The following is a 21,903-nucleotide window of genomic DNA, read 5'->3' on the forward strand; positions in this document are numbered from 1 at the left end:
AGAGATAGATGTAATAAAACAAATAGCAAAACTAGGTAACATTGACAATGTGCCAAGAGAGTATTACAAAACCAGTGCTATGGAATTCAGATAAGGGAGTCATTATCAAAGGCCCCCATCAGATAGGGAAGGTTTTCTGAAGGAAATAGAACTTGATTAGGACCATCCATTCATTGAGCCATTCACTCCGGAACATTTATTGAACCTCAAGATTAGATCAGACATGGCACCAGACACAAGGAATATGAAAATGAACAACATGTGGTCTCAACCTTTAAGGATTCACAATTTACTAGGCACAGCCTGCCAACCAAATGAAGAGGCACATTAAAGTCTCAGAAATGCCATCAAAGATGTCTGTGGTATATAATGGGGACACATAGTAACAAGTGGTCAATTCTGCCCAATGGGACATGGGGTCAGAAAAGGCTTTAAAGAAAAGTCTGTTGAGTTGAATCTTCAAAGAGAAGAAAGCAGCATGAGAAACAATACAACACATTTGAGGAACTACCAAGAGCTTAGTACAGCCCGTGCATAAGAGAAGGGTTAGTGGAGGGGAGATATGAAATAAGAAATTAAAGTTGGAAATTTTGAGGGGATTAAATCATGAAGAGTCTTATGGAATATGACAGGGAGTTTGCCTTTATAGGGAAGGTGACAGGTTTTATGCAGGGGAAAACATGCTCTTCAGAAAGATCCCTTTGGAGGCAACCTGGAGAATGGTTTGGAGTAAGGCAAGACTGGAGGTAGGGATACCAGCTGGAAGACTATTTGTCATGATCCAGGAAAAAAATAAGAAGAGTCTGTAATGACAGCTGGAGAAGCAGAGATTAAAAGTAGAGAATGGATATGAGAGATGTTGAGAGTGAAGAATCACAAAAATTGATAATCAATAGGATGTTTGGGAAGGAGTGAGGGTGAAAAAGAGGGAGGGTCAAGGTTGACTTTAAGCTCTGGTCAGACACCTGAGTAGATAGAGAGCTAGTCACTGAGAGAGGCAATACAAAGGGAGGAGAAGGTGTCTGAGGGAAAATAATGGATTCCGTTTGGGATATGTTGAGTTTGAGGTACTTGCGGGACGGCCCACTAAAGATTTCTAGAAGGCAGCTGGATGTAGGATCTAGAACTTCAGTTAGTAATTTGGCTTATGTTTGAGAATCATTAGTGTAGAGTAGGAGGTAGAAATGTGGAAATAAATGAGATCAGATCAGGAGAAGTAGAATCAACAGGAGAGAGCCTAAAGTAACTTGGGAAATGTCAAGATTCAAAGAGTTAAATATAGGAAGAGGAGCCTTCACAGAAGGCTAAGAAGAAATTGTAAGAGGTAGAAGGAGAAGATGGAGAGGAACAGTATCTCAAGACATAGTAGAAAAGGTTTCAAGAAGAAAAAATCAACAGTGACAAATGCCACAGAAACACTATGTAAATAAAGACTGAACAGTATTTATGGACCAACTTGCCAGGAATTTAATAGTGGAACATACAGCTTCTGACAGGAGCTGGCTTAACCCCCAGGTCAGCTACATGAGGACATACTTATGCATAAATATGTATGGAGGGTGAAAGATGATCCTCTATCTGGTGACCCTCAGTAACCCAGAAACAGGAACCTAAAAAGTACTGTAACCCCAAGGATTGCTTTTACCTAGAGATGCCAAAATATCCTTCAATCCTATCCTCTGGATAAGTCTACATCCAGTAACTACATACTAAGTAGTTACTGAAACAAATTCTTTCAGCTGGAGAGTCCCAACTGAATACCTGGTTGTATAAGATAAGACAATTTCCAAGAATGTTCACTAGAATCCCTCCACCGCTCCCTTTCCCTGCTTCCTTCTGAGGAATTTGTGCTGCAGCTTCAGTATACAAGAATTTTTAAGACTTATTTTTCCAACAATGCAATATCAGTGTTTGGGGGATTTTTTTTTTTGGGGGGGGGATCACCATGACACTTTCTCTTTATGAAGCCTTTATTTCTACCACAGAATTTTATTCATACTGGATGTGTCATATAGTGAAATTCCTATTGTTCAATGTATTCACTGGTTAATTAAAGGAAAATACACTAGTTTTTAATGTTACTAGAGGTACCTTCTACTTGCCTTAAATAGGGAAAATGGATTCTGGAATTTTCAATTAGTTATAAACATTGAGTTTTATTCACTGACAAAGGCAAACCTAGAAACAGCAGGTAGTGAGCAGTAGGACCAAGAGGGAACAGTGCTTAGCTCTTAGGTTTACCAAGCATGCTTTCCTTTGGGTGTGGAGATACCTGGGAGCAACTTGGCAGGAGTTTCAAAGTGAAAAGTGTGCCTTCTAGAAACACTGGTCTGACCCCTGCTTGCAGGTGAGCATTTTGCTCGCCATGGTGAACCACTAAATAGATGAAATAAGACTTTCAACTCACTCCTCCAAAGCTCAATGAATACATAAAATGGTTCTTGTAGAATTAACTTTATCCACAGAATTTGGTCTTTTTCCTTGGTTCCTGAGAAATAACCTCTAAAACCTTGGAATGTCCCCAGTGATTGAAGGGTCTTTACTAATGCATCCAGACCACACCTGAGGGTTTATGACTCACGTTGAGTTGGGGATGATTTTGCCAGAAAGACCCATGGGTGATATCAATCTCTTGATATCAACCTCGTAATATCGACCAACCTCAGGGAAGAGGGACTGAAGTTTGAATTACATAATGAGACCACCAATAAAAGCTCTGAACACCGAAGCTCCATGAACTCCCTGGTTGATGATAGACATGGATGCATGTGGGAAGCCTCTTGCACCTTGCCCTATGCATCTCTTCATTTATATCATTTTTGCTATGATAAAATTACAATCATAAGTATAGCATTTTCCATACATTCTGTGAGTTGTTCTAGTGAATTATCTAACCCAACGGAGTAATGGAGCCAGCAGGACAGAAGTGAGGGGACCCCTGAGTTTATGGCTGGCATCATGAAGAGATAATGGAAAGCCCCAAATTTGTAGCCAGCAGGTCAGAAGTGAGGATGTCAAGGGACTTCAAGGTTGTGGCTGGTATCTAAGGTGTTGGGCAGACTTGGCAGTCTGGATGACTATGTCCTTTAACTTGTGAGGTCTAATCTAGCTTCACGTGGTCAGGGAAAGGTGTTGCATATGCAGATGGAATAAGAACGAAAGAGCAACAGAGGGGAACATAATTGAGAATTGAACTGAATTAAATTGATCGTTACAGTTTAATATCCAAGAAGTGGGATTTGATTTTCAATCAGTTAGTGTGAGAAGTGAGATTTGATTTTCCAGCAGTTCTTCTCTACCTCGCCAGTGAAAAACTCACTTATTAAGCATATTTTATTCTGATTTTTTAATAGAATGTAATAGAGTAAAGTTTTTAGTATTATGGAACTCAAAGTAATAGCACTGTGAGATTTGGGGTGACAAGTAGTTACTGTTGGAAACTTCTGAAAAGGTATACGGGGGTAGTGATGAGATGGGTCAACGTTATTGAAAGTTGCTAAAATATCAAATATTCTGTTAGGAGTGTATGTATACTACCGCATTTAATTAGCAAATTTAATTCCTAGATGAGTCAAAGTGTTATTTTTGTTTTCAGGAATTTGACCTAAAACTTCTCTAAACAAATCAGAATTTCTGGTATAATGTTAGAAGGATGCTTCTAAGGAATGGTCTACTTTACTGAATAGTCTGTGAAGCTCTCTACTTTCTACAGCAAATCGATAAATTTATAAGGAAAATGTGATATGCAGACTTTTTTCTGAGACAGTAATGAGAAGTTAAATAAAAATACTACTTCCTTTGGCTTCTATGACAAGTAATTAAAAAATACAAATGATGAATGTAATGCCCATGATGATAAACAGGTACCTGTGTTTGTGTATTTCCTCCTTCAAGTAATGCAATGCCAAGCAAAATGCCTTCTGAAAATATTCTGTCATTTTTGGTGTTCACTATAACATCAATGACGAGTTCAGATGCACCTTCTTTATCCAGAAGACATTGAATATCTGACACTGATATCCTCATCTTATCTGAATCTTGTCCAGAAAAGCTTCCTGTGATTAGGGGAAAAAACAACTAAATTACAGACATAATTAGCCAATAAGGTTTTCAAATTCTTAAATCTTAAGAATATTTATTACCGGTACTTTTGACCCTACAAAGTTAAATATAATAGAAACGTGTACAAAAAAAAAAGTAAATGTTATAAAAAAAACTTACTAAATGTCTGACATCCATTATTAAATGTTTGCTTTCTTAATAAAATATACTTTAGAAGAAGAAAACTAGCTTTATTTTTGTCTTTAATTTATAGATTAAGAAATTCTGACACAGTTTAATCATTTTCCCAAAGTCAAAAGGCAGATACAATTCTAATGTTCAAACCTGTTGTTTCATAAACCCCAAGTTGTACGAAGATTTTTAATAATGCTTGTTAAATGAATGTTTTATATTTGTGCCATTTTAGATAAAACACTAGAGTAACATTGACATGAAGATGTGAGAATCCTAAACTGAGACAAAAATGACGAGCCTTACCTCCCACTTGTGTACTTTTGGAGTAGGCTCCTGATAGATGTCCGTTCACAGTAACTCCATAATCACCTTTAAAATATCGATTGAGGAGTATTTTTCTTAATGTGTTACCCTAATAAAAAGGACGAGAAAAGTGTTGTGTTGGTTATTGTTTCCTTTTTTTTAATAAAAGTGAAAAATGTCAGTATACTAAAATGTCACTTAAACATGCATTTTATGGATGATGTTAAGACCTGGAAAAAATGTATTTTACACTGCATAGTACTTTCTGAAGCAAAAATTTACAAATACTTTACAATAAAATTATAATAATTCTTTTCTCCCACAAATAGAAAAGAAAAATAGCATTTTCAGTAGAATGTACTAGAAAAATCACAAATGATATAAATTTAAGATTGCTTTTTAAAAGGTGAGGGTTCCAGTGTTGGTAAGAATTTAGTTTAAAAAAAAACACAGGATAATAAACACCTCAAGAATTAGAAAGCAAAAACCTTAGTTGTAGGAACTTCGTGAAAAAAAAAAAAAGCTAGAGAAGTACTAGGTATACAGCATGTACTAAAGAAAATAAGCTTGATAAACTAGAGTGAATTATATATAAATTGCAAGCTGATTTATTTGGAAGATGGTGGGCAAAAGGCAGTGTATTCCTGTATGAAACATTAATACAATAATTCCTAAGTCTTCAGTTTTGTACTGGTTATATTTTTTGAAATAACATATTTTGCAATATAATCACTTGTAGATAAGAATCATGTTGTTGTTATTAAGTGGAATCCTACTCGTATCGACCCCATGTGACACAGTAGAACTGTCTCACAGAGTTTCTTAAACTATCTTCTTTACGGACTCCAACTGCCAGGTCTTTCCCAAAGAGCTGCTGGGTGGGTTCGAACCACCCACCTTTCAGTTAGCAGCTGAGCGTTTAACCATTGTACCATCTAGGCTACTATAAGATCATAGATAACTCTCAATCTTCCCTTTTTAAGTCCTAAATATTTTAAATTGGTTATTATCTTCATTAAAAAATTAATTTTTAAAATAATAGTTGTTTAAACTATTTAAATCAACTACTAAGGTGTTACTCCCATTTTGCAGGTAACAGAACTGTGGCCCCAAGCTTAAGTAATTGAGCAAGACCTGAACACAATTCTGACTGTACAATGCAGTCCATGTCCCCATGCCATGCTTCACCCTGGCCCCAGCACACTTCCCTTTGTGCCTGGACACATGGTTCTCCATGCTCCTTCTCGCTCTCATGCTTTAGTTTTCCTTCTTTCTCAAAACCTTAACCTTTTGTCCTTAGTTCTCTTGCTGTGCTCCTCTCCCCATCTTCCTATCACCAACAGCAATTTCATCTGATCCTTGGTTTCAGCAATCACTTCTGCAGATTTTACTGCCATTCGTGTTTCCTCCAGCCTCGACCTCAATCTCTTGAGCTTCTCATCCTGTATCTACTTAGATTTCCAAATCTACTTCTGGAGTTCCCACCAGCACCTCAAACTCAATATGTTCAGAACAGGGTCTTCACTAGGGTTGGTGTCATCCAGTGTAGTAACTCATAATGTCTGCACTGGCTGGGTTGGGGTGGGCCGGGCCAGCCAGTGAAGCCCACCTAGGTGGTAGAATGGCACGGCCCGTCCCTCCTCCCAACCCCCCACAGCTCTTCCACTCTCCTACTGGCCAAGGCAGAGCCCCTCCTCTCCCCCAATGGTACGTGCTGCGGCCTGGCTTCCTGAACCCTAGTGACTGACAGGTGATGGAGGGGGGAAGGGGGTAGTGACAAGTTACTGCATTGGATGACAAGTGACACCAATCATAGTGACGTCACTGCCTTAGTGGCCCCTCCCTCGGTAGTAATGCACACGCACGCGTGCAGACACACACACACACACACACACACACACACACACACTGCATCCCTGCTGTCATAATCCTGGGGTTGTTTTGGTGTCACCCCCTCTGACAGTGTTGAGGGTACAGTCCACACACACACACCCACCTCTCTAGTAATGCCACTGGTTCAGAACAGAATATTCCTTTTCTCTTAAACCTGCTTTCTCCTCAATTTCAATTTATTTTAAGGAGATCACAACCATTCTGGTCATTTAGGCTCCACACTTAAGGAAACATCCACTACCTCCTCAACTTGACAATGACTTGTGAAACCCTACCTACTCTACTTTTTCAACTGTAGTTTACAACAGTGCCATCATACATTACATTCTAACAAAACTGAACTGTGTGATGATTTCTCAACCACAGTTTTCTAAGTCTTTCTCTTTGCTTGCATCATATTCTCTGCCTGAATCAGTCTTCTTCCATCTTACTTATGGATTCATCCTATCTTCTTTCTTCATTCTACAAATATTCATTAAGCACATACTGTGTTTTAGGCACTCTCCTAAGTAAATAAAATATAACCTCCCCTCAAAGAGTTTACAATAAAACGAGTTCAATGATAGAGACAAACACTAGGCACTATGGAAGCACGTAAGAGGAAGCAATCGACTCCAAGGGGGCTTTCCGTGACGTAGTTCCTTGCAATGGTTAAGATTGTGTGTCAACTTGGCTTGGCCATGAGTCTCAGTGTTTGACAGTCGTATAACGTTGTGATCATTTCCCAACTGAGATTTGATATGTGACCAGCCTCGTGGCGGGATCTGCTGTGAGTAGCCAATCAATTGAAAGGGAGTTTCCATGGATATGTGGCCTGTATCGAATATAAGCTGACATTGTTGCAAGGCTCAGGGGCTTTTGCTCATTCTGGATCCTGCAGCTGGCTCCTGTTCGTCTGACCTCTGGTTCTTGGGACTTGAGCTAGCAGCTTACTTGTGGTCTTGCCTGCTGAACTTGGGATTCATTGATCTTCACAGCCTGTGAGCAAGAGCCCTGCTCTCCAACCTACCCATCTTGGGTTCGTCAGCTCCTGCAGCTATGTGAATCAGGAGAAGCCTCTCCTGATCCATGGGCTTGGGACATTCCAGCCTCTGCAACCATGAGCCATTTTCTTGATATAAATCTCTCTATATATATGTATTTATACACTTTACTGGTTTTGCTTCTCTAGAGAATCTAGCCTAAGACATTCCTCTACTAACCCATAGATTATTAACCCATGATCACCTACTAACCCATGATCACCTACTAACCCATGATCAGCTACTAACCCATTACTATCTATTAACCCATAGGTTATTAACCCATGATCAACTACTAACCGATGATCATCTACTAACCCATTATCATCTATTAACCTATAGGTTACTAATTCATGATCATCTACTAGTCAGTGCTCAAAAAATATGTCCTAAATGTCACAGTGCTAAAAATATTAATAGTCATTCAGAGTGTCTGGAGTTGCTTATCCTTATAGTGACTTTTAATTTTTGGTACTTTAATTCTTAGAACACAGGCATTTATTATCGCCTTGCATTTCATTTCTTTAGGATTCATTCATATAGGGGTGTGCTAAGTAAAGGCGATGCCTAGTCTTGGAAGAAATAGTGAGGTGGAAGAACTTATTCTACCAATGAATACAACTCTACAATCCCTTGTAAAACCTAAGTGGGGTACCTAGAGGAGACATCAGAAGTGAAAATAGTCTTTACTTTAAAAAAAGAGAGAGAGAGGGAAGGATCTTTTGAGTTGGACTAATTTCACCTGGCCAAAAACTGATCCTTTCAGAAGGAGAGGAAAAACGAAACAAAACATTTCTTTGGAATCAAAAGAAGAGTATTTTTACTGTGTATTTTATTATAGCAGAAGGATACACTATGAGAGAACTTTTAGGCCTGTAAACTATGAGGTTAAAGTTTTAAGCTGAGGAGAAAAATGTGAGGTCATATGAAGTACAGAATTTCTAGTTCAGTTTTTGTATTAGCCATGGTTCTCTCCTCTACAAACCAGTGCAATGCTTCTCATTCTAATCCTGTGAGATGCAGTTGGCCCATCTGTAGTGAGTAAAGCTGACAAACATGAAATCGCACAAATTAGTGCCATTGTCTGGAAGAGAACCTGTTGTGAGTAGAGGCCTGGATCCTTGTGAACAAGTCACCTGTTTACTCTCTGTAAAAGGGACTTTTAATCACACATTTTAATCACACTACTCCAAGAACCCAACCAAGAGATAAATAACGGTTTATTTGTTTTTTACAAAAAAAGAAGAAATGATAGAAAAGTTTTATATCCTTTATTTTTTTTAAAAAAAAGATGCACTTTAAATTGCTAGAAGAAACCTGTTCATAATAGACCATAGAGTACAACTGTGTCACACCAAATTAAAATAAACTTCATATTTGCCATGATTTCTAAATTCTCTTTAAGCATATAAAAATAAAATCAAGGTGCTTATTAGATTCCTAAGCATCAAAATTAAATATGCACACTCTTCTTGTATCCTATTCCAGCCTAGTTAGAACCATGTATTTTCTAACTATATAATACTCATGGAGGCAGTTGTTCAGTGGTAGAATTCTCACCTTCTATGCAGGAGACCAGGGTTCAATTCCCAGCCAATGCAACTCATGCACAACTACCACCTGTCTCTCATTGGAGGCTTGTATGTTGCTATGATGGGAATGTAAAATGGTGCAGCCATTTTGGAAAACAGTTTGGTAGTGCCTCAAAATGTTAAACAAAGTTATCATGAGACCCAGCAATTCCACTCCTAGGAATATACACGAAACAAAAATATATGTCCACAGAAAAATTTGTATACAGTTCATAACACGTAAAAAGTAGAAGCTATTACTGCTATTTGCCACAAAGTTCTTGCATTTAAGTACATCTGTGCAACAGATGTATTATAATGGCACATGTTTTGAATGTTACATCTGTTAGTAAAATGTAGTGAGGCTCAAACTGATAATTAAATATGAAGTTATGTGTGTCAATTAGGAACCAATTTCTTGTTAAAACTGTCTAATGTGTAAGGCACAATAAATTGAGCTAGTATCTGGGACTATTTATGTCTTGACCTGTGTGGGAAGGCAGGCCAGTGCACCGAATATAGGCTAGACAGTTTCCATGGATACCTCACACTACTTGAGGTGCAGAAACTACAAATTATAAACAACTTCATGGAAATTATGCCTTACAAGATATATTAGTTAGAAATAAAAAAAAAAAAAAAACACTAATCCTCCAGAAGAAAGATGCCAGAATTTATTTTTTTGATAAGTGAATAAGGTTTTGTTTTTCTTTTGTCTTTTTTATTTTTTTTTTTTATGAGGGGGTGCAAAATTTTAAAAGAACAGTTTTAACGTTTCTTTAAAATTCATATTAGAAGTAGAGATAAATTGAAAACGTGTCTCTTATCATAAGATTTACAGCAAACTTCAAGCATTTTTAAGATTCTTAGCTCTTATAGAAATCTACTATATCGAATTGTTCCAGCTGAGTTTAATTAATGTGGCCACACATTGCCTTACACGACGATGGTTTAAGGAGTAACAAGCTGCTGAAAGTGCATGCTTAGAAATCCCTCGATTACATGTGTATTCAAGAATAATGTGATACTTATGAACAATGCAATGCAGATTTTGTCTTTATTTGGTATTACTTTACCAGCTATGAAAGAAGTATGAGTTAAATCCTTCAATGTAAGCAGTTCTTGTGTAAAAAGCTCCTAATTAACTGTAATTTTTAAGAAGAGAGAGTGGAAAAGGAAAGTGGGTGGGAAATAAAGATAAGTAAACTGATGGATGGTATTGGCTGGGATTTGTATCGAATTACTTTGACATACAAAGAATGAAGTGATTATTGCTATTTATCTTAACAAAGTCCAGAAAATGATTTATAAGAATATTTATTACAGTCATGATGTTTGTTTCTAGGCTTGAAAGAAATCCATACAAAAAGATAGTCTGCTGCACCGGATCAATCAAATTCTAGCCTGGCTAGAGGCGATGATAATTATTGGAAAGTAAATTGTTATGTTTTTGTCTGACTGCCTGTCGCCTTGGCAGGTGCTATTTCCAACTCCATCTGGAAATAATAGTACATCAAGCCATCTTGGGTGACTTATATAACCAGCTACTATCAGTTGAAAACTGTCAGCTCCAGTAACTTGCTACTGTACATGGAACACTATTGGAACACTGACTTCAGTTCATTTATTTTCTGCCTGCTACTGAGAAGTGTATATTAAAAGAGAAACTAATTTTAAAGTTTCACTTTTAATTTTAATTCAAGTCACCTGAAGTTTGGATATTAACAATGACCAAAAGGAGAATAATAAATAATGAATAGCTGACCTTACATTATTTATTTTAATTTGCTGGGTAAAACTATAATTAATTCTTCAGGCAAAACATCATTATTTTCTGCTTCCTGAATTTACAACAACAAAGTAAGAAATTAGGCTTCAAAGAGAACAAAATCTGTGTGTTTTCTCAACAACTAAAAGTAGCATATACAATATGGGAACTCTCTGTACTTCTGCACCATTTTTCTATAAATCTAAAACGGCACAAAAAAATAAAGTCTATATAAAAAAAAGCACAAACATAAGATGGTGAAAAATTATTCTCCTAAACTCTGAACAGTTGTACAATTATAAAAAGGAATTTCTACCTCAGTGCTCACTAACGTATTTTGCACTAGCAAAAGCAACAAGATATCTAAGAAGGCAGTACAAAGCAGGGTCCATAAGATCTTATTCAGAATAAGTCAATTTGGCCCACAATTACCAAGAGAACAGAGAGAGGGAGAGAGAGAAAGAACATATATGTCAAAACTGGAAGCTCTAAGAATAATGGAATCTTCATATCATTAATGAAAAGAGTTTCCCCGTGTAAAACAATTTTTGAAAACTTAAATGAAATGAACAATTTTTTAGGAATAATTTACCAAAACTGAACCCAAATGAGACAGTAAATCTAAAAGGACCATTCCCATAACTGGAGTAGAGGAAATTGTCAAAGAATTACCCACCCAAAGAGCACTGTCCAGCTAGTTTCAGAGAGAAATTCTACCAACCTTTAAAGAAGAGATCACTCCAATGCTATTTAACTGTTTCTGAGCAGGAAAAACCTCCAAATGCTTTTTATGAAACAAGTGAAATATTGATATAAAACCTGACATGCGCCCAATGTCATAAAACAATTTTTGTATAAATTTTTGAATGAGAAACTAATTTGTGCTGTAAACTTTCACCTAAAACACAATAAAATTTTAAAACATTACAAAATAGAGCACCATCACACCAACAAAAAACTGACAAATAGTGATTAACAACAAATGCCTACAATTTTATTTATAAATATCATTGTATATGTATGTGTTAGCAAATTCTACAAATAAGTGGACTTTGTTCCAGGATTGCAAAGATGGCTCAATATTAGACATACTATAAAATCTATTAATAAAATAGGAAGTTTAAGGAAATATATTACATGTATTAAATATAAAAAATATGGCATTCTCTGGTGCTGAAAAGTTATTTGACGAAGTTCAACATCATTTTTGATTTAAAAAAATGAACTCAATAAAGAGATGCTTCCTTAACAAAATAAAATATCTTAACTCAAAAGCCAACACCATGCTTAACTGGAAATATTAGAGGCATTCCCAGTAAGTCCAGAAAGAGACAAAGATGTTCACTATCACCATTAATATTTAACATTGTGCTGGATATACAAGCCAAAACAATTAGCTCATAGAAATAATTTAGAGATAAAAAATGTGGAAACGATCAGTAATTGCAGATGGTGTGATTTTATCCTGTGAACACCCCAGAGATCAAAATGCAAAACAAAAAACCTGAAAACTTTAAAATAATTCAGTAAGGCAATGAGGTTTTCAAAAATGAGGAAGCTCTCTAAGTTCTGATATGTCAAGATCAACAAGACATTTTTTTAGGTTAAAAAAAAAAAGCAAGGTGCAAAACAGTGGTATGATAAGTGGTATGATAGTAGAGATAGTAATATGTATTTGCTTGTATATGCATAAAGCAATACTGGAAGGATACATAAAAAACCAATAACAGTGATTATGTAGGTATGTGGAGGGGTAGGAGCAGGGTGCAAAGGGGATGAAGGTGGGAGAGAAACTATTCTTTTTATGTTTTTGTACCATGTGATTTATTCCCCATTCAAAAATTAAATTCAAAATAATTTTTAGTGAAAGACATTTCTTCTGGTTCTCAAAGAAACCCGAGCATGCCAGTTGTTAACTTATTGCCTTTTGGCACCAAGCCTATCCTTGGGATGCTGGGGCTGGAACTTTTACAAATTAGCTTTCTGCTTTGCTGGCATGGAGTCCCTGGGTGGCGCTCAACTACTAGCCAAAAGGTTGACAGTTCAAACCCACCCAGCAGTGCCTTAGAAGACAGGACCAGCAATCTGCTTCTGAAAGGCCATAGCCTTGAAAACTCTATGGAGCAGTTCTACTCTGCACACATGGCAGTTCTACTAGGCACACATGGGGCCATCATGAAGTCAAAATTGACTGGATAGCAACTAACTACAAGCCTTGCCAACTGGATCCATGCTAGGCTCTGCAACAGGGGGCGCAAGAGGGAAACTGCGAGGCTGGAGAAAGAAAAAGCAACTTGTTCCTTCTTGCTGGCTTCCTATGGACTTCCTGTTGACTTCCTGTTTTTGCCTCCTGTTCCTGTGAGTCTCATTCTGGTAGTGGTGGTTCTTGTTCATAGAAACAACTAATCCAGTTTGTAGTTTTTCCAACATGCCTTTCCCTCAGTGACACCTATACCAGCCTCTGCCTCCTTCTCAGAGGTCTGGCTCCCAGTTCCATGGGACCCTTCTTCTAAGTTTTTAATAATTTCAACCTCTTTCCTTTGCACCTAGCCTAGGAGTGGTAGCTGCTTCCTAAAGTTGTTTAGTATTCTCTTTTAGCCTTTTCATTTCTTCAAATCCTAGTAATTAATACTTTATGCTACAGTCACCCTTAAAACAACTTGTGTTTTTCCTTTCTCCTGATTCAACCTTGAGCGATAAACCAAAGAAATTTTTCTTTTTATTTTTTAAGCACACACTATTTGTCTTAGTCATCTAGTGCTGCTATAACAGAAGTACTATAAGTGGATGGCTTTAACAAAGAGAAACTTAATCTCTCATAGTCTAGTAGGCTACAAATCCAAATTTAGGGCATCAGCTCCAGGGGAAGTCTTTCTCTCTCTGTAGGCTCTGGAGGAAGGTCCTTGTCATAAATCTCCCCTTGGTCTGCGAGCTTCTCAGTGCAGGGACCTCCACTCCAAAGGACTTGCTCCACTCCTGGTGCTGCTTTCTTGGTGGTATGAGGTCCCCTTGATCTCTCTGCTTGCTTCTCTTTTTTATATCTCAAAAGAGATTGGCTTAAGACACTATCAAATCTTGTAGATCTCATAATATAACGGCCGCTAATCCATCTTATTAACATCATAGTGACAGGATTTATAACACATAGGGAAATCAAGTCAGATGACAAAATGATAGATAATCATACAATACTGGGAATCATGACTTAGCCAAGTTGACAGCTATTTTTGGGTGACACAATTCAATCCATGACACTATTTATAAATTTCATTGGTTAGATATTTGTGGGGGTGAGGATCTTCTATAGGCTGATATAACTTGGAAAAATTATAGAAGAACAAGGAATTGGAAAAAATTAGTTTATGTAAGGACTAGAATATGTTTCTTTTAGAGAATCTGGATAAATTATATCTGGAATAAACATCATCATATTAATGTATCAATATGAATCATTGTGAAAGAAAGCACACTAAATACCCAGATTTTGCCCTGAGTAGCTTCCTTTCTGTGGTATAAATTCTCAAAAAGAAACTCTGACTAACTAACCTGTGTAATGCTAAGTTTGTTCATTTTATTACCTGAAGACTTTTTTGTGAAGTTGTGCATTTTCACTAGTTATGCAAAACTGACATTAATATTTAGTTCACTTTCAAAGAATACTTCACTCCTTCATGACTGAGATTCAGAAAACCATAAAACCTCTTATTATTTTTTTGTAAGTGCAACACATGACAAAAAATATCTATTTCTATTTATTATGTAATAAAAATGATAAAATTTAAGTAAAAAACATTGTACTATGACAGTTGAACCATTAAGATTATGTTTCTAGAAAGTACATGTTCTGCAAAGTTGTATGCACCCTGTCATTAACTTACAACTGTCAGAACTTTTCAGATTGATAACATGTATTCAGAGCCCTCTCTGGAGTTTTCCCAAAGCCCGAACCACGATGCTGTGGTCATGAAGAACCGAGGTTCACAGGTTTAATTTGGCCTTCACAAACATTTCCCTTTAAAATAAAGATCTGTGTTACAAAACAATATGATCTTTGCAAACAGTAGTGGGGATGGGGTGAAAAAAGGAAGATGTTCAGGGATCCCAGCAATGATGGGTCACTCATCAACTTTTAAAGATGCAGACAGGAAAGGAAAAAAAAAAAGAGACTCAATTACGGTAGGGTAGGGGATGAGCTAGTCCATTTTTATTATTTTGTAAAGATGCAGCAGCAAGTTACATTCACTGATGATAATGAGCAACCCCTCCATAACCAACTCATTAAACTGGCTCTGAATTCACTCATTAACCAAGTTACACCAGCTAGCATCAATTTAAAACCTGGAGGCTAGCCTTTTTAACAGCAGATGCCATTTACTGAATTACTTTTTCCACTATAGTCTTTTAACTATTATAATATCCTACCACATTAGTCACAGAATATTTTATGTCTATTCAAGCAAGGTATATTTTCTATTAAAATTTTTCCCAGAAAACAAGAATGAATTATATTTTTACAGCTTGGTTTGAGTATACAGGATGAACAGGAAATGTATGTATACAATATAAACAGAATTACAGCATAAACAGAGATGTGCTAACGCTATGTCTATAGCTTCTAGCTCAGAATATTAGATATGAAATAGCTATAAAGCCTGACCTTGCATCCAGATTATCTGGGAAGCTGTTTAAAATGATAGATGCCCAGACCCTCACTACAGATACACTAAAACAGAACTTCTTTGAAACACTGCTCAGCCTGGAACCAATCTGTGGAACATCATTTGTAGGCCATTGGTATTGTTGGTGTTAGTTGCTCTGGAGTCAGCTCCAACTCATGGAAACCTTAGATATAACAGAACTAAATTTTGCCCAGTCCTGCACAGCTCCATGATATCCCATATGTCTGAGCCCATTTTTGAGGCTCTTGTGTCATTCCATCCCACTGAGGATTTTCCTCATTTTTGCTTTACCAAACATTATGCCCTTCTCTAGGGACTGATCTTTCCTGATGATGTGTCCAAAGTAAGCCAGACGAAGTCTCTCCATCCTCACTTCTAAGAAGCATTCTGGTTGTACTTCTTCTAAGACTGATCTGTTTGTTTCTTCTGGCAGTTCATGGTATATTCAATATCCTGTTATACCATTAGTATAACCTGCTGCTGTCAAGTCATTTCCAACTCATAACGACCCTGTAGGACAGAGTAGAACTGCCCATAGGGTTCCCAGGGCTGTAAATCTTTACGGAAGCAGACTGCCACATTTTTCTCCCCCTGAGTGGCTGGTGGGTTCCAACTGCTGACCTTTCAGTTAGCAGCCAAGCAATTAACTGCTGTGGCACCAGGGCTCCTGTACCATTAGTACAGTAGGACGAAAATATTTAAGATCTCTTTGGAACCCCTTTCCAGTCATCTCCTAGCAGTGTAACCTGGGAAGCTCATTAAACCTCTCTGTGCATCAGTTTTCCTTCAGTTAAATCAAGTAATAATACTGCAAATAGTTATAAAAATCAAATGAATGGGGAAGTATATGTGCATGTTAAATATCACACATAATTCAGTGTATTAAAACGAAAAATTGATAAAAGTCTACATTTTAATATGAACGCATTAGAAAACAACTCACTCATGAGTATCTACTTACATTAAAGTAAGGACATAAGGTTATATTAAACAAATTCTTGTCCTAAGAAGGTTTTCAAAGGATAGGTAGAAAATAAAAACAGAGGAGAAACTACAATGACACTGGTTTTGCTGCAGTTCAAGATGACTTTTGCTAAAATCACAAAAGAACTGTACACCTAATCCCTGTTGATATAACAAAATGGAAGCACTCTGTACAACATTTCCCTGCCTTTGGTTTCAACTCAGTGTCCAAACAATTCTAATGAATACCAACCTGTCACCAGGGCTTTCACTGAAACTTTAAATCCTATTTAGAGGAAAATGGGGGTAAAAGGAGCTAGGAAAGTCATGCCCCCACCACTAACTTTGGTTGTTTTCCAGGGGCTCTTTAAGACCTTAGTATGATAATAATCCTCAACTTGTTTCCAAGGCCTCAATTTCTCAGCATTTGCCATTACCCTCCCTCCCCTATTCCAAATCTCCTTTTGTGAAAAGGTACCAAGAACTCTCAGCCAAACATTAAAGGGTTAAAATCTGATGGTTCCTAATTGCTTAAATAGATCAGTTCTAATCTCACAAAGAAAGTAAATTTGCTCAGTATTAAAAGGCCATCAGAACTCACAATTTCAAGTTCTCTCTAATTTTCTTCCCCCTCTGAATTATCACTATAGCAATTTCTTTATTCTCATTTATAGATCAAGGCATCTATATATATATATATACATATACTTCCAACATTTAAGCAGATTCCAAAAAACAATGGTAAAATCTATAAAGACAGGTTCTACTGCTAAAGGTCTGTAAGAAAATATTTTTTTCTCTAGTTGTAAAGGTTGTCTCCCACCCTGCCCCATTATTTATCCAGGTTATATAATGCTTAAATTCTGCCTTACAGTGGCACGGTGATGTATATATAGTGCAAATAACCTTGCTGGAATTACAACGGCAATTTATCAATTTATGTGCAGCTAATCAACCCATTTGCTTTCTAGTGTAGAGCAGTAAAAGCTTATCTCATGCAGACTCACGGATCATTCAAAGCAATCTAATTGAATTTCAGGGCCAAGAGCATTGTACAACACGTGACGTGTCTCCAGTGGAGCACAGTGCCAGACACTGCAGGCATTACATAATCACATGCTGTTGTTGGCAGAGGACACCCTCTCAGCCACCTCAGTGGCTTGGCAGTCCATGTCTCCTCCAATCGTGTCCTGCAGCTTTAATCTGCACAGTGTGTTCACATGTACAGTCACATGTTTTGAGACTTTCATAGCAGCAAATGAAACAGGGACCATTTCCCTACCGGTAGAAACAGTTCATTAAAACCACTCATACAGTACCTGATTATGCCAGGCTAGAAGACACATATAACACTGAGGCTTCTAAGCAAGCAAGAGAGAAAGCACATATCAACTATTCTACTTCTGAAATGACTAAGGATTTACAATACTATCCTTGCCTTTTGAAATGAATATATTTAAGACACTGCATAGAGTATAACCAGTTAACCTGAGCTACCGATTCCTGAACATAGGCCACAGGGGCTACTATAAATCCCAGTCTCATATATGCATCATTTTACTTCCAGGGACCAATCAGACTATGCACAATTATGAAATTTTAATATATCTAATTTTTAAGCAATGTTATTATATTTGTAAATATTGAGTGATGAACTATACCTGGAGATTTAACCCTTGTACTCATTCCATTGTAGTGTTAATTTTGTGTTCTAATGTAAAAATCTCTTTAAAACGGATAGTGAAATATGACACATGGTAAACAAACTCCTACTCATCTTTTGTTTTAAGTTTTTGAGTTTGTTTGTTTTAACATTTCTATATATAAGATACTGAATCCAGGAAAATGGCAATGTCTGCAGATTTTTGTTTTTAAACAAAAGAGATCAATTTAATCTATACCAGGGCTGTCCAACAAAATTTTCTGGGATGGTGGAGATGATCTCTATCTGCGCTGTTAAATACAGTAGTCACTAGCTATACAAGATGACTGAGTATTAGAAATGTGGCTAGTGTGACAGGAAAACTGAATTTTTAATTGTACTTAATTTTAATTAATTTAAATGTGAACAGCTGCATGTGGCTAGTGGCTACTATACTAGATAGGATAAATTTCAGATCTATACCACCCTAAAGAGCATAACCTGATCAGCTAATACTGACAGGGACTGAATCTTTCATTTGTTGCAAGAATTTCTTTAAAAATTGTTTTTTTTTTCCTTTAAATAGAAATCAATGAAGAAGTCATAGTTAAAATAAAGTTGTTCTTTAATCATTAAACACACAGTTAGCATTCTACCATATTTATAAACGTTCCTTTTTAAAGTTGTGGGGGATTTTGATTGTTTGAGTTCAAAAAGTGCAGCATGATGGTTAGACCACCTAGTCAGTCTCTGAGTTACCAAAGCTTTGATACAAATCTCACTATTGGGTAGATCCAAAGAAGTTCACACAAGTCTTTAGGAAGAACAATATAATAAGAAAGCATTTCTTGTTAGTAGTGGTGATCCCTGTGAGTAAATAATAAATCTCAGTCCTTACACATTTCCTGGATTCTACCTTAGAATGATGGGGACATATCTGCCTAGGCAAGACACTAGAAAAATTACCATAAAAGAAGCTGAGATAGAATTATACTGCAATTCCTGTACATTGCAGAAAATCTCCTATTATGCAAAGAACAAAAATACTACAGTGAAATTTAGCAACCACTGGTTTTTGAGAGGTTTAGGATCTAAGAACTCCATATATTCCCAAATTCTCAAATAGTGCTATAGCTTGTAATTTCTCTGATACTAATAAAGGACACTGGAACTGAAGACTTCAAGTGAACCTTTCAGACCATTGAATCCATAACTGTAAATAGAGGAACAAGGTCTTTGATGAAGGTATTTTCCAGCTAAGTCCTTTTCCCTTTCACTTTATTTCTTTTGCCACCATCTATTGGATATATTTTCCAGGCCATGTTCATGAGGAAATAACATTTTTCATTACTTAGCCAACATTATGGCATAGATGATTAAGAACAAAAAACAACAAAGCTACTTGAAGATGTGGAACTGGGCTGGCAGTTAGACTACAAGATCTACTATCTCACCTCTCTCATCTTACACTGCACTAGAATCGAACTGTACAAAGTGAAATTAAACATTATTGTCAGGGATGTCAACATTGCAAATTTTAAATTAAAGAAGGGCAAGGATCTAATTGCCTAACTTAATGGCAAATACAAACCATAGGTAAATGAAAATACAGAATGAGTCTCATTCAACAGTGGGTGGGGGAAGCTTTCTAAGACTGGGAAGAATTGAGTTTGCTTAACATTTTGTTTCAAATATAAACTAAGGAATTTTAATATTTACTACATTCTTGTACAGCAGAAAATACATTTTAGCTCAAGTAGAAAGATATTTTTGCTTAATTACTTAGTCAGTTTTACCTGGAGAGAAAAAAAGGAAAACAAAGTACACAAACCATATTTTTTCTGACTCTGAGATGTATTTATATCTCCACCAAATATTATAAAAATAATATAATGTGATATTACTGTAACTAAAATTAGGCAGGCTTTTTAAATTGCATAAAATTATCATAAATGAGCAGAATTCTGAGTAAAATATGAGTGTTATTGTAAGCAATTAGAATTAGAAAAGTTTGCTTTGAGTTCATGTGATTTGAATAATTATAATTACGAAGTGAGAAATCAAAATATAGATGGGATAAAATAAAACATTATTGTATATAATTTAAAGCTTTGAACTTGAGAAATTATGAGAGAGAGAGAAATCATTTGTGAGATGGTGACATCCACTGACGAGCTGTGATATTACAGCCCAGCTCTAGAGGCTCTTTGTCCATTTACCATCTCAGGCAAGAAGTGGAAAGGAAATCCCAAAAGATTTCAATGTAAAACATGAGTATCACTCACCATGAGGAAAATGTAGGCATGAAAGACAGGAATAATAAAGGAGAGAAACTCTCATGTTCCTGTCGACCTTCCCATTCCTAAAGCTTCCCAAAGTCCAGGTCTTCATGCCCTTCATTATTTAACAATTTCTTCGGATACTTTTTAGTTTGGGATTTATTACAGACATTTAAAGTCCATCCCTTACAAGTGAAACAGCCTTAGAAATACATTTCAGAAGCTCTCTCATGACAACTACAATCCTCTCCTAAATTCTCTGCCTACAGCATTTCTCACCAATGGTATCACAGCAGGATTGACCTTCCAGAGTCACTCGCTGATCAAAAACGTTCCTTCAGTAGCTTAAAGACAACTGACTACAAGGTGAAATCTATTACCACAGCCTTGACTTGAAGCCCTCCTTTAAGCTGGTTTTTACTCATCTTTCCAATCTCACATTCCAGTACTACTGAAACAAAGCTTTGCACCATACAAACAGGATTACTCCCAATGAGAACGGTGGTCTGGATGATTTGTTCACAAACCACATCCTGAACTATTTTGCATCTACCCCCTTATACCACTAGATGCTGTATTTGACATTCTCTTATATTTTTTTTTCTCTCCTGTATTTTTTGTCTACAAATTCAGACTCACCCTATCAGACCTACTGTTTAATATGTCTCTTCTACTATCAATCTCTTGTTTCCTTCTTTAAATACAGTTGGCACTTACCACTTAGACTATCTTACTTTCAGCCACTACAGACCAGGCCCCAGGCCCCTACCTCCAACACAGGCCACCACTGCCAACATTCCTACTAGACTTACTCCAGTCCCTTTAGCACTACTCAGGTAGTGCCCCCTCAGACACTAAGCACATTTTTGCCTCTAGTTTTTTGCTCACATTCTCATCAAGCCTGAAATGTCCCTTTCATTCTTCTCTGCTTGTATAAACTGTATGTTTCATTCATTTTACAAATGTTTGTTGAGTACTTCAAGAGAGTGTGATATGCACGGGAGATAGAGTAATAAATATAAAAGATAAGCTTCTTGCCCTCATAGAAGTTACAGGTCTATTGAGGGAGACAAATGATAAACAAGTAAACAACAAAAAATGAAACTAGATGTTTGCATTTTCTGAAATGTACTATGAAAAAACGAATAGAGTATTACAATAGACAGCAACCAACAACTGGGAGTCAAGAAAGGCATTTAATCAGAGAATGTGACATTTGAAGTGAGACCTAAAGTATGAAAGGAGTCAGACACACAAATGGGCAGATGAACAGCAGCACAGGAAGAAGGAACAGCAAATGCAAACCCTCTAAATGGAAAGAGATTATTCTATTAGAGGAATGGAAAAGATACCACTGCAGCTAGACTACAGTAAAATAAAGAAAAGGAGCTGAAAAGACAGCACAAGCTAGTGCCTTAGACAGTCTTCTTGATTCTGGTAATAAGTTTGGATCTTTTTGTAAAGAACAATAGAAAAACATCAAAGAGTTTTAACAGGAGAATGATATGATCTGATTTATGATTTATAACTACCATGCTATAAAGGAC

General features: G+C 36.6%; 1 protein-coding gene across 1 annotated transcript in view; it reads right to left on the bottom strand.

Annotated features, from left to right (window-relative positions):
- The window catches only part of ITPR2 (inositol 1,4,5-trisphosphate receptor type 2), a 596,492-nt gene that overhangs the window by 193,323 nt on the left and 381,266 nt on the right, over window positions 1-21,903 (bottom strand). The window contains exons 32-33 of the mRNA XM_023738100.1: window positions 4,540-4,648; window positions 3,868-4,055 (exon numbers count right to left, since the gene is read on the bottom strand). Of these exons, the coding sequence (XP_023593868.1) occupies window positions 3,868-4,055; window positions 4,540-4,648 (297 nt within the window). The remainder of the gene's footprint in view (window positions 1-3,867; window positions 4,056-4,539; window positions 4,649-21,903) is intronic.

The sequence above is a fragment of the Trichechus manatus genome, unplaced genomic scaffold (genome assembly GCF_000243295.1).
Source record: "Trichechus manatus latirostris isolate Lorelei unplaced genomic scaffold, TriManLat1.0 scaffold00112, whole genome shotgun sequence".
Taxonomy (NCBI): domain Eukaryota; kingdom Metazoa; phylum Chordata; class Mammalia; order Sirenia; family Trichechidae; genus Trichechus; species Trichechus manatus.